Here is a 13,481-nt window from a genome sequence, read left to right as displayed (position 1 = left end):
GTGGTGGTGGTGCGGTTGGGATTCAGGCACGGCGGTGATAGCTTAGTGAATGACTGGACTTTACCACTCCTCGCTTTTTACGCATTCTTTAATCTTTAGCCTTGTTAAGCCGTAATGAATTCGTCAAGGAATGCACCAAGGTATCATCATCATCATCTTCTTCTTCTTCTTCTTCTTCTTCAGTCTCATCATCATCTTCATCATCATCATCTTCTTCTTCTTCTTCATCATCTTCCTCATCATCATTATATTCATCATATTCATCATCATCATATTCATCATCATCATATTCATATTTGTAAACATCATCATCACCATCATCAATCATCAGCATTCATCAATCAATCATCCTCAACAGCATCACAATCAAAACCGTCACCACCATCATCAACACAAGTGTATTCCCTGACTTGTTTCTCTGCACCTATACAATTTATTAACTTTTAAGTCGCAATATGTCTTAAACGCCAAAATTCAACAGTTTATGATCAACTTTTGCACGCGACATATACGCGTATGAACACAACGTATGCGGTGTAGTGCAATTATTTCGATGTAATGTTTAATGGTTAGACACTAGCACATGTGTTTGAGTGTTTACAAAAGTAGAAACGTTGATGTTAATAAATTTCTTACTTATCATGTATAGTGTGCTCGTGTGTCCATAGCTTTACACTTTGTGTATCATGTAAATGTGATATGTGAACAAGTACATTTATCTGATTTATACATATTTTTTATCATTATTGTCAATCACTGTCTAATAAAAAAAAATTATTTGTAAAATATGCACACACAAGCCCCTGTCGATATCTAGACCTAACATAGACATGTGAAGCTTTTTTGTCTATGAATGTTTTACACACACACGCACGCACGCACGCACGCACGCACGCACGCACACACACACACACACACACACACACACACACACACACACACACACACACACACACTCACACGCACGCACGCACGCACGCACGCACACAAGCACAATATAAGTCTAAGACTTCAAGTGCATACATTTAATAAGTACGAAAATGTTGTTTTTTTTGTATTGATATTCTTTATACAGTCTTATCAGAACAGTCGGTTTACAACGAGCATGTACTTCATGACTGTCTAATCAGGAACGGCGGTCCGTTACGGGCACGTGTCAGGCTCGACGTAATCATGAGGCGGTAGATAGCCAGTGAACGTGTAGTCGAAGTTGGCTGGAATCTAGAATTGCAATAATAGGAACTCCAATAATTTTGTATTTTATATAGTAACTGAAATTATATGAGCAAATAAATTGTAAATTCTTTGAATGCAAAACAGCGTGATACATTATGACAAATAACCCACGAACATAATCAAATTGTAATTTGAATATATTAAGTTTATGACGGATTAGCTTTGATATCAAGTCATTGATAAAGTTAATTACTACTTAAATAGAAATATATTTAGCAAAACACGTACGACGAAAATATCAATTTTAATGAATAAATAAACATATTGTTCTCAATTGTCGTTAATGATGAATACATCAATTAGTACTTCATTCACGCGCTTACCAACTGCTCTCCGTTGATTGTTCTTCAGTTTAGAGAGTTATTAAATTCTAAATAGATTGGTTACCTTCAAACTGTCTCCAGCGCAATATTCATATCCGGGTCCGGTGCTTTGCTGCTGATAGAACCAGTCTACCACGGTCTTATTCGACCAGTCCGCATTCTGGATCATCTGCCACGTCTAGAGTGGGTAGGGAAAAAAGAGGGATAGTGATTGTAAGTAAAATTCGACAATTGTGTCTTATTGTGTATTATGCACATCATTTAAGACTCTAATATTTGTTTGGAAAATCTTCAGTTAAAGCACCAGGAATTGAACATATAGCGCTTTTACTGGTAAATGAAATAAAACAGCCCTTAATTCGTATTGAGACATAATTTATTTACAGTACATTAGAGTTTTATTCAAATGAAATTTAATTTAATATTTGTTATCTTTCTTATATGATCTATAATATCAGGGTCTAAGAAATGCGACAATAATTAATTGTAATGTCTTATGTTGTATGTTTCAGTTTTGATAATGAGTGGAAAAATAAGCATTGCTATTTTTTCTTGACATGTGCGATAATCCACGTGGATTCTTCACACAAAATAGTAATTTCGTAGACATTGTCTAAGACGAGTGTGATCGCATTGAGCATTCGACATGCACAATCAGTATATACGAACAACAAATTCGTCAACGATTCTAGCGTAAACATCATTATGCCAATCACAATCATCAATTCAATATATCTGTGAAAAATAATATTACTGCACGCATGTAATAATATACCTTTGCATCACCATCGGCCCCGGACATTCCATAGGTCGGATTCCATAAACAGTTGGCAAGTGGTGTTTTCGGGTAGTAGTAGGCGAACGATAAACACATCTCGTTGGTGGTGGCCAGTCCGCCCTGTAATAAACATAGCGTTATTAAAAGTCTTCTTTCAAAGTAGATGTATTGTTCAATTTGTAATGTCTATAGAAATTCTCTGTAACTACAGTCATTTACCGACGCGCTCGTTGTTTAATTCCTACGCATTCCTGCATAGTATCATTCTCAAGCGCCGTGTATTAGCCATAAACAGGGATTGAGAAGGAAAGATGGTTAAGTTTGTATACATATTTATTATAGCTCGATTCAGTGCGAAAGCCATTTGAAACGCTCTCGAGTCTGTTTCCATGGACTAGAACAAATAATTTGTGTCTATGGGAAAAACCTAAAAAAATTCGAACCCATGACATCAGGACAACATATAAATATAATTTTAAATACTTGGCATCTTACCAAGACAGGCTGTGACTTTCCGACGGTGTTGTAGTGGCAATCTATTCGGAAGTTGTCCCCCTGGAAAAGCAGTAATAGAACAGTTGTAGACTGATTAATAAGAACTTGTCATAGTGACAATCTGTTCGAAAGCTGCTTCACTAGAAAAGTAGTTTGTCCAAACTTAATTGACAAATAATCGACATTTTTAGAATAGACATATGTTAAGCATGCTATTATGTTAAAGGGACCTTTTCCCGTTTTGGTAAATTGAAGAAAATATTTTAAAAAGTTTCGGATTCGCAAATTTTCGTTGTAGTTAAGATATTTGTGTGGAAACTGAATATTTACCATGCACCTTTTGACGATTTAAAAACCGGAACATTATATTTGCGCTGCAACACGAAACGATTGAATCATTTGGAGAGTTCTGTTGTTGTCGTTATGTTTTGTGATACTACTAAGATTGCTTATATGAAGTATAAATACATCACTTATTCTATCAGCACTGATGGCCAAGTGGTCTAAGCGATATACTTTTACTCCAGTGCTCAGTGGTACGAGCCTAGTTGAGGGTTACTTTTTCTGTAATTTTATTCTTGTTTTTTTACTCGAGCTTTTTAGATCCAATCTTTACGTTTATCAATATAAAGCATTTAATGACAAACTTCAACATATGCAAAAATCTGTGAAAAGGTCCCTTTAAGCATAAATAAGGTTTACTTAAATATACATATGTATTAAATATGTTTTGTATCATAAAAATGTGAAGCGATGAGCAGTTCATATCTTTAGAATGTTTATTGTCTATTATAGCTTTTGTTCATTTGATTCTATTGTTACTATGTAAACAATATAACATAGTTATCAAAATATGTAAGTGTTGCTTCGTATTTGTACCCTACAACTCAGTCTATACTATTTGGAAAACTTTACTTGTCTTATATTATGCGCAGTCATACATCGTTATCAAATGTGTAACTCTCTGGGAAAAAATAAATTACACACAATCCGTATGTTTATATGTGTGTTAACTGAAATCTAGCTATAAAACAAATTCGAAATACGATTACATACCGGGTGAACGGCGATCTCTTTCGGTAATTTGCGAAGTTCCTGAAAGTTGAAGTCGTAGTTCGGATCATCGATAATAGGCGGAAGCTCGTTTCCGACCCGGAAGTGACGTGTGGTTATTCGAACACCGGCGAGGTGCGAGTGCTGAAGGACGCCAAAGATCTTGAACTTCGCAATGTTTGCCTGTGTGAGTCCCTTACAACGGGGAAAGAACAAAGCTGAAGGATTGATGGGTTGAATTTTTGTTTGTTATTATTATGTGTCGTCGAGTTTTTCAAGTTTAATCATTCGCACAACAGTGTCCAAAACACGTAATGACAATGGATTCAAATAAAAATTGTTTTTGTATATTATTTTGAAGTCTTTTTTAAAATCAATTTTATCGAATGCATCATGCAGACATAAAACAATAATTTACCGTAAGCAGGCAAACGCAAGACACTAAAAAAACTTTAAAAATCTAGACTGATTTTACATGTGAATATAGCGTATTAAGTCTGGTAGAGGTTTTACCACTGCGAGGGAATTGAGTGTTTGTAAGTCCCATTTGCATATACTTATATAAGAAATTCACAATTACTTGAGATGAAACTCAGGTATGAAAAAGGAGAATGCGGTATTTGTAACCTACATCTAACTTTGATATTTAATAAGCAAAGCTATACGCGTGCATGCACGGTCAACGGTCTCGCGCAGTTAATAATATACAATCTTCCGTTTATGATCACATGTTTAATATTTTACTTTTCCTGTATTGTTGTTTATAAAAAAAAACAGAAACTTTGTTGATTACACGTTTTATATACTAGTACTTCTACTTTAGTGTTGTTAAAAACACAACTTCTGACCAGCCTGATGCAGTCATCCCGACAAAACGCCCTTGAGACGAAGTTGCTCTGGCCCGGGGGTACGACCTGCTTGAAAGAGGTTAGCAGTCCCATCACCAGCATGCCCGCCTCTTGGGCCCGCAGCTCAGAGGTCAGTGTGATGCGTATGCCTTGGAATTTGAATATGAGCTTCGTTCTGGGAAAACTGGGCTTATTGCATGTCCTCGAAGGATTATCAGGGGCGACACTTTCCGTTTTCATGGAATTTATTGTTTATAGAAAATCTACTCTTAAAAAAAATCCAGTTTGGGCGGAAAGTGTCTTCACAGATGGACTGCATATGCTTATGTTGGATGTCACTTAACGTACATGCATAAAACCCAGTTTTCCGAGAATTTGGCTCATATATGTGAAGCTAGCAGACAGAAGCGTATTTCATTTCCTTGAATTTAATTAATCACCTTTTTTTAAAAACCAACTGTCGTTTTTATCCTTATAAACGTGTGTAGATGGAGTTGATGATAATGATGATGATTATCCGATACACACACAATGGATGTTTTCATGATTCCGTTAAAAAATGATAAATGAAAGTTTTTTATGACATCATTAATGATAGGTAATATGGGTACTTGAAAAAAAGATGCTGATGGTCATGAAAAAGAAGGAGATGATGTTGGTGCTGCCGCTTCTGCTGCTTCTGATGATGATGACGATGGTAATTCTCAAGAAAAGTTACCTGAGTTATCAAGGATATCGTCTCTGCCGTTGGGGTTGTCATAATGGGTTTCCATCCGGTACAAAACCGGATCTTCCGGTGCACCGACTGAGAATCCAACGTTAGCCGGGAGGTAAAATGACTTTATAAGGAAAGGAAAGTAAAGTATTCAATAACATGTGTCTGCAACGCTAAATGTTGTAATATACAAAATACTATCTACATGATTTATGACGTAAACTACTCAACGAACCTTAAAAGCCCGCATACACACAAAATCGACGAATATTTCGTACAATATTTCAAAAAATAAAGTTAACACATAAAAATCAATGTTTCTTACAAAGATTTAGCACGATACAAAATGGTATTTTGTGTGAGACAAAACATTCAACAACACATGTTCCTGAACCAAGTCTGTGTTCGTGTGTCGAACGAATATACATCGTTGCAGGAAATGAAGTTTCAAGTTCCAAGTTTTTTATTGGAACATCGGCAAAATGGCTTTGGCCATTCACATATTAAAATTAACAAATTATGGTCGAAATGCAGGAAATGAAAATGGAATATATTGTGCCACAACAAAAATAAAAACGAGCAATTTGTTTCCCGTTAAATCTGTGTAACCATACAACATCTAGCGTTGAAAGTGTGGCTATTGCTATGAGGAACATTGATTTATTTATACGTTAACTTTATGTTACGAAATATTTTACGTAATATTTGTTGATTTGGGATATTTATCTTACTTAAATATGGTTTGAGTGCGCAAATTGATCCTCAACTGCGCATTGGCCTTGTGATGCATACTCACATTATTCAAGACTATTGGAACAGCTCTGTGTCCCTTTTGTCAGAAATACATTTTCAGGGTGCAGGATCCCGTGACTTTGTGGGGTTTCCCGTTTTAACTTTAATGGAAGTTAACACGACGTTAAGTGGTGCTTTATTTCAATTAACTTTTTTAAACAATTTTTCTGAATAATTTTAACTAGTGCATAAAAGACAGATTTTTATGTATCTTATGGCAATGTGAAATACCTTAGAATTAGTTTGTTTAATAGCCGGTGGTCTTGTTAAACAATTCGATTCGTTCTACACGATTATTATTATGTACGTGAAATGGTGTCACCGATTTCGGACGTTTTTAGTTATTATCATACCTTAAGATATCGGCACAAATTGCAAGAAAAAATGCGTTTTATGAACTAAAGATTTTTGCAAATATATTTCAATAACTTGAGGCAGTATAAACCCTTGAAAACCCCGTTGATTCTGCACCCTGTTTTACATTCATGCTTGTGAAGCTGACCTTGGAAGATATGTGAGAGCAGGCTGTATGGGAAGTTATTATTATTGAGGAAAAAAAAGTAAAACTTGAGGACATGATAGATATATTGCAAAAATGTGATACATTTGAGCTAATGGAGATGATGGACGTATGGCGACAGCTTAACGGAGTCCCATAAATTGGGCGGAACTTGAGCCGAAACAATGATTCCTCGACAAATCTTAGTCTGTTATATGAAGATGTGCTTCAGCTGACTGTTGTCACATTGCATTACTCATGTTGTAACGACACATAACATGTCACAACAGACATATAGCTGACAATTTTTAAATTTTATAAAATTGTGTTGTTTTATTAATTTTAATTGTGTATTTTCGATCGATTAAATAAGAACTTAAGAAAAGTCGATCCATTCATCGGAACCAAATACTGTCTTCGTACTATAATTATTTGCACTACTGTATTCATTTATTATCTCATACAAAAAAACATGCGTTGATACTTTTGGTCAGTAGATATCACTTTAACATAGTTTCATAAGTCTGATGCCAACTACTCCATCATCAGATACAGATGAACATTTCAAAATGGTGTGAACAATTGGTTTGTTCAAGCTCATATCGTCACGTAATTGTTTTGTTGTGGTTGCAATAAAAAATTACTAAATTTGACCATAAACACATTTAAACGATTTAAAACCAAACTTCACAATGCACATGCATGACTAGCATACTAATAGATAAAAAATACTGAATTTAATGATCTTTCATAACAAATAAACAAACAAAAGTATCCTGTTAGTAGGGTATATTTTATGTACCGGGTAATGATCATTTTATGATATACGGATACGGAAAACAATAGGTTAAACAACATGACCAGAACGACTTTATTTATTTTATTTTTTTTTTCCCAGTTTCCTTTTATGACATAATGTATTGTGGAAAGCATGCGTAGATCAGTGTTACCTTAAGAGGGTAAAGATGATGCTATACTTTTACTACCATATGATACTATATATATATATATTGGGTACAATAAATAGTGTTTCCTGTGGCACTATTTGACTAACCTCTCCGCCGATTGCCCAGGATATTATGTAATCACCGCAGTTAGGAATGACCTGTTTTTGGTAGTCGTAGCATGAATCAGATTTTCCGTCATACTGACTTGGGTTGTCCACCTTACACCTGGACAACAAGATGTGGTGCACATGCTTCTCGTTTCCGGGTGTGATAACAGGCTCGAACTGTAATTTTGAAAATAGACGAATCTCGAATTGCGCTAGACCTTTTTAACACCCATTAATTCATTATGTACAAAAACGTTGACACATGTTTCCACTGTCGCTAGAAAAAGTGTCACGTAGGGAACACAATAGATATTAAATGAGAGTATGACTTGAATTTAACGTTAGCTTTGTATGTACTGACAAACGTTTTGTGGCTTTCAAACTACTAGCACATTGGTGGGTTCGTGTAAAGACTGTACAATTGTGCGAATAGTTTAAATGTGAACACTACACGTCCATGTGCCTAGAGAATTACTACGTATTTGAACCGCGTGCATGTTCTATATGGCTTAAAGCATATCTCGATTAAAGGTAGATGCAAATATAGGCGGATCATTTGTGCACAAACGAAGGTTATAATCCATGTATGATGTACTCTCTCTTGGTCGAAGCCACGACACTCCCTAACGAGTTCTTTTAAGATAAGCCATCTTAAAAGATTTTTAATTTGTTTTTTTAACATATCTTGTATTCTTGGTAACATCAAACTATTGTTAATGATCCGAAATCCTTACTATAATTAGTCTATATTTCGTATTTAACAGTAGTTCCTACCTTTATCAGGTGGTGCTTACCGATCGGAGGCATGATAAATGCTCGGCAGAGGTACGTAGTGGTGTCATTTGGAACCATAAACTGAAATTGAAATGTATGTTTACAGTATCAACGAATTAAATAAATGCATGTGATATATTACTATGAAGTAGGGCAATATCAAATAAAGCAGCAAACGTAGTATAAGTATAACGAAACCAAATGTTTGATACATAATTTGAGTTATGCATGCCTGACTGTCGTCATAACAATAAGAAAAAACGGCTTGACCAAAACCAACACGAAATAACTGTGTGTTTACCTTATATCGGACCATTGAAAAACAATATTATTGGTTAAGTCTGTGATGCGTAAACACGTGTTCTTTCCTTACGTTTAAATTAAGAAAATCGAAGTGCTTAATCTTCGTCTCCGGGATCTTGCCACCCCCTTTGTCCGGATTGAGCAGGAACAGGCTCTTGGTTCCCCGTGTGGCTCCGTGGTACAAGATACTGCGGTCGTTCTGCGGGTCATCCGAGCCGAACGCGTAGATGACACGATTTGTGCCATTCTGAAATGCACGAGGACAATCAATGAACCGAAAGCATCAGTGTATATCGTGGTGTTGGTACAAGAACATTTACAAATGACACAACGATGGGACGTATAGGCAAATGCTTCGTATCATTTTTAAACGCATGACAAGGGTGTCAATAAGTGTATCACAATCATAGCACTAATAGCCTTCAAAAAGACGCTTTTTGAGATAAAGACTAGCCAAAGGTAAATATCGTGCGGAATGCTTCGGTTGGTGCGCGGGCTTTTCACATGGTCAGTCTATATTACCCGGATGAGACCATTCTAAAGTTTGGGATGGTAAAATCACTGTCAGTTTTGCGAGCCGATTATTGTGGTGGTAAGGGAAGTGAACTAAAATCAACTAGATGTTACACTGACCGCCTATAAAGACATTAACAGACAAGATATTAGAAAAGCGATGCAAATCTAAGTGCATTTAACTGCATCTCATATGAAATGCAAAGAATACGTGTGCAAAAAACAAAGCAACAGCGTTGAATGAGATTGTGCGAGTGAAGAAATTAACACATACAATGAATGTGAAACTTATATATTGTCGTATAATGAGCAGTTAGTTATTTACTGGAAACCATTTGAAGAGTCAATCTTCTATAATATCTTTTTTTTCAAGATTGCATTTATTGACCGCAATATACTTGACAGTACATTTTTGAGAAAATTTTGCGAAAATATGTTAGTGAGATTTAATAGTCCGAAATGATTGTTCTTTAAAACAAATCTTACCTTTAAGACAGTTTTGCATTGAAAATGTTATTATATTGTTTCTTATATGATAATTAGAAACATGTTGCAATATTTCATTCTTATATATAGTTGTTTTTTATAAATGAATGAAGCTCATGGAAAACATGGCTTCGTGCATGTGCGTACAATGTCGCACCAGATTTGCCTGTACCGGTATAACACTTTCCGAGTGTATGAATTCTTTCTTCTGAAGAAAGCCTCTTCTAAAAGCAAATCCAGTCCAAACGGAAAGTGTCGTCTCTGATAAGCCTCTGAGAACTGCACAGGTTAAGCTGGGAAGACACTTTACTCACATACATTAAACCCCATTTTCCAATGCGAAGCTCAAATGTCCATAAACAGTCTCTAATGTTTTTGTATAGTTACGTGGATGTCTATGTCGTCAGCGGCGTCACACGTCTGTAGTTTCCGGACCATTTTCAGAACAGTACCAGCGCTTGTTTCCTCTGCGTGCAGTAGGAACCAGTCTTGCGACGTGTCCACTAAAGGCATACGATGATCGGTCGTGTGACGGTCCTGACAGAAACAATCCGATCGGATGTTCATTAGTGTCTACACGTAGCCTATTTTTATCATTTGTGTAAAAGGTTTTACAAAGTGTATTTTATATCAATACCATATCTCTGTAAAGGCATAATGTATAAAATGTACATTGAAAATAAATAATAGTATAGGTATAGTCCTTATGATATTACATAGACACAGATCACTTTGTTGGGTCATATGGACTGATACATATATTTACACAAATGCGATGAACGTGTTGTTGTTTGTTTACAATTATATGAAAGACTTTCTAGCATAGCGCATCATTCAAAATACGAAACTGTGTGAGGAAGTGGCTCTAATAACGAGCTTCTAGATTACGTACTTACAGCAAAGTGAACCTGTCCATGATCGGTTACCCATCCTAAGGCGACGTCGCCGGGGAACATGTTCCCGTTTCCGGAGATTCCAAGACCAACCCATCCTTCAAAATGATATCAAACACTGGTTATTTATTGGCAATAATTGCAGTCGTCTGTACTCCATGTATGTTAGTTATTGAAAGTATCCATTGCAAGATAAATGATAAAAAAGTCAAATAGTTTACAACTGTTGTAAAAATCACATCGCAACGGTTTTCAATTCCTCCGTTCTCAATGTAGGCCTGTCGAACAGTCATACAGAACACAAACAGAGAACCGATCCTGGCCTAGGCATAGTAAAAAGCAGTTATAATTTAAATTAATTAAATGTCAATTCATGTCGTAATTGTTGTTATTCAGCCAATACAAACATTTCTTAATGATATTTAACTGTCTGTAAAGGCAGCCAAATAACAAAGTTGTCTGTAACATAAGATGATAAGACACATAACACTTCATTACATAAAAAAGATAACGTGTAAAAAGCCAGATAACAAAGTAAGCATTTGAGTTGGATACGGAAATATTATAATAACTCATACATGTATTTATAGATAAAAAGAAAAACACGATATTAAACTATAGTTTGACCTGTTTCCACAAATGGATATCATTCTTAAAAATTAATACATTGCATTCCTATGAATACTCTCTGCATCTGATCCAACAAACAGTACTTCAAGTCGTCGCTGCCTTGTGCGTATGGTGTCAAACTAGCGACCGAGAGGGCACGAAACAGATCCCTGTTGTTTGAACGTCCTTTCTTCCCCAAAAGATACCAAGTACTGGTTCAACGCCGTCAAGAGTCTCGATAGCGTTTTAATAAACGCTAGGCTTTAATAAACCCGACGTATACGAGATTAAACAAATATGTTAAAATAAACACCAAACACGTACCTTTCGTTTGCACGTGGGCCTCGAAAGTAATATGGGTGCTGTTAAAATTCCAGAAGAGCGTGTACATTCCGTCTTCATCTAATACAGCCATGTGATCGAATGGCTCAGTGGTCTTCAGTCCCGGTTGTGAGGCCCCGAGGGTCCTGGGCAGCCACACCCCTATTAGAAGAGCACCGCAGATGAGCAGCATGAGTAGTTTGCTATGTTAGCAATTGGTTTGATGGTTTTAATTATAAAGCAAGCTTCGAGACTTCGGTTTCAGTTCAGTTTATATAGATTTCCGTATGAAGCATTGTCTGTGATATCGTGGTGTGTTATTTTGTTGAGGCCCGTGTGAAGAGTGACATGCTAATTAGAATTGTGAAGGAAAAATAACCGATGTGAACATAATTTAGGCTGAAATAAAATATCATTGAAATACGATAAAAAAGGAATATGGTTGCGTCTTTTGGCTATCTTCAGAGAGTTCAATACAAAATGTCATAAATTAACGTTACCAATGACAGGCGATGGACACAGCTTGAACTATTAACGTAGGTCGCAGCAATATTATATATTATATATTTCGCTGTGTATTTTTTTAAAAACACTATTAAATCGCAACATATGCTCAGTTCTTCCTCACTGTCACTCCCCCGCTAAGCATACAATTAAGCTCAATTCCGAGTTCAATGAAATAGATTAACGTATAATTATATGTTATTAAAATTAAATAAATTATTCTAAAATTTTAAGTAATTGATGCACTCTAAATTTTACTATTAACTGCAACCATTTGATTCCTCACGGTGACCAAATTAGCTATAAGTAAACGAGATTAAGATTCTTAATTAATGTCGCTATGTCTCATCCTAACATCGCGTTCTGATCGTTATTTTGTGTTCTTACGTTCTCGCTTCGTGATATTGCCCATTCGACTCGTATTATTTGGTTCATGCATCGTAATCTCGCTTCTTCACGATACGTTCTCTTAAGTTTGCGCTTTCAAACTTGTACATATAAACCAAAGTTCCCACATTCAAAACAATGGCGGTCCTTAAATAACATCGCACACAACGGGTTAAATCAATTACATTTTTACGGGATGAGATATCGTCATGTTTATCTATGATTATGCAAACGCTAATTGTGTACGTCGCACTAATTTTTGATTTAGAATCAATGTAGTTCACAAGTGTACGCATGTCTTTATCCTTGACAATCCATTTTTTATTCAAATGAATATTAAGAGTCTGTAGAAACGTTTCGTGAGGCAATAAATAAAGTATATTAACATTTTAGCAAGCTCACCAAAACAACAACATACAAAGAAAATGATCTTCTGTTTATTATAATAAAAAATTTTACATTTGAATTTTGTTCATACGCGAATGTTCGACCGGGCCTAGTTTCGTTCAGAGATTTTCACGTGAGTTTCTTTAGAGATATCAGTTCAAAATCGGTATCAACGGTGGTGTGGTAATTCGTCTAATGAACACAGATCGCAGCTACCTAGGAATCGGAATGAACTCCAGGACTTCATTGTAGAACAGAGCTGTGCTTTCGACCTATATTCGGTGATCAACAAACGAATGCATTTGCACCAATAAAAAGTGAGTTGCAATGATGAATTTACCATCATCAGCAGCAGCAGAATCATCATGATCATCAGCAGCAGCATCGTCATCTGCGTCAGCATCATAGTCATTTGCGTCAGCATCATCATCATATGCAGAAGCAGCAGCAGCTAAAGCAACACCATCATCATCATCATCAACAACATCATCATTAGCATAATTATCATCAT

The 13,481-nt window shown here is 35.9% G+C and overlaps 3 protein-coding genes across 16 annotated transcripts in view; 2 read left to right on the top strand and 1 right to left on the bottom strand.

Annotated features, from left to right (window-relative positions):
- LOC127858367 (probable methyltransferase-like protein 24) overlaps positions 1-13,481 on the top strand; it is a 264,328-nt gene that overhangs the window by 177,664 nt on the left and 73,183 nt on the right. The gene's annotated exons all lie outside the window — the stretch shown is intronic.
- Positions 1-13,481, top strand: part of LOC127858369 (uncharacterized) — a 275,468-nt gene that overhangs the window by 233,441 nt on the left and 28,546 nt on the right. The gene's annotated exons all lie outside the window — the stretch shown is intronic.
- Positions 1,022-11,917, bottom strand: LOC127858360 (DBH-like monooxygenase protein 1). 3 transcript variants are annotated; one of them, XM_052395427.1, is made up of 13 exons: positions 11,696-11,917; positions 10,766-10,860; positions 10,257-10,406; positions 8,941-9,117; positions 8,568-8,648; positions 7,794-7,970; positions 5,452-5,572; positions 4,734-4,882; positions 3,889-4,080; positions 2,833-2,892; positions 2,314-2,457; positions 1,624-1,737; positions 1,022-1,221 (listed from the first exon to the last, which is right to left on the bottom strand). In XM_052395427.1, exons 1-13 carry the CDS (start codon positions 11,883-11,885, stop codon positions 1,144-1,146), a joined length of 1,728 nt encoding a protein of 575 aa, XP_052251387.1. In that variant the 5' UTR covers positions 11,886-11,917; the 3' UTR covers positions 1,022-1,143. The 3 variants fall into 3 exon arrangements, 2 of the variants coding, with proteins under 2 accessions (XP_052251387.1, XP_052251388.1); XM_052395428.1 differs by having other exon boundaries at positions 1,024-1,221; positions 2,335-2,457; XR_008038863.1 differs by having other exon boundaries at positions 1,073-1,221; positions 2,335-2,454; positions 2,831-2,892.

Source organism: Dreissena polymorpha, chromosome 14 (assembly GCF_020536995.1).
Source record: "Dreissena polymorpha isolate Duluth1 chromosome 14, UMN_Dpol_1.0, whole genome shotgun sequence".
Classification (NCBI taxonomy): Eukaryota; Metazoa; Mollusca; class Bivalvia; order Myida; family Dreissenidae; genus Dreissena; species Dreissena polymorpha.
This window is presented reverse-complemented; position numbering and strand designations above follow the sequence as displayed.

Coding starts and splice junctions, on each gene's coding strand:
- LOC127858360 (XM_052395427.1), bottom strand. CDS start 11,885: ATGCTGCTCATCTGCGGTGCTCTTCTAATAGGGGTGTGGCTGCCCAGG. Junction 5,573..7,793: donor CCTGGGCAATCGGCGGAGAG/GTTAGTCAAATA, acceptor TTCCTTATAAAG/TCATTTTACCTCCCGGCTAA. Junction 4,081..4,733: donor GGGATGACTGCATCAGGCTG/GTCAGAAGTTGT, acceptor CCCCGTTGTAAG/GGACTCACACAGGCAAACAT.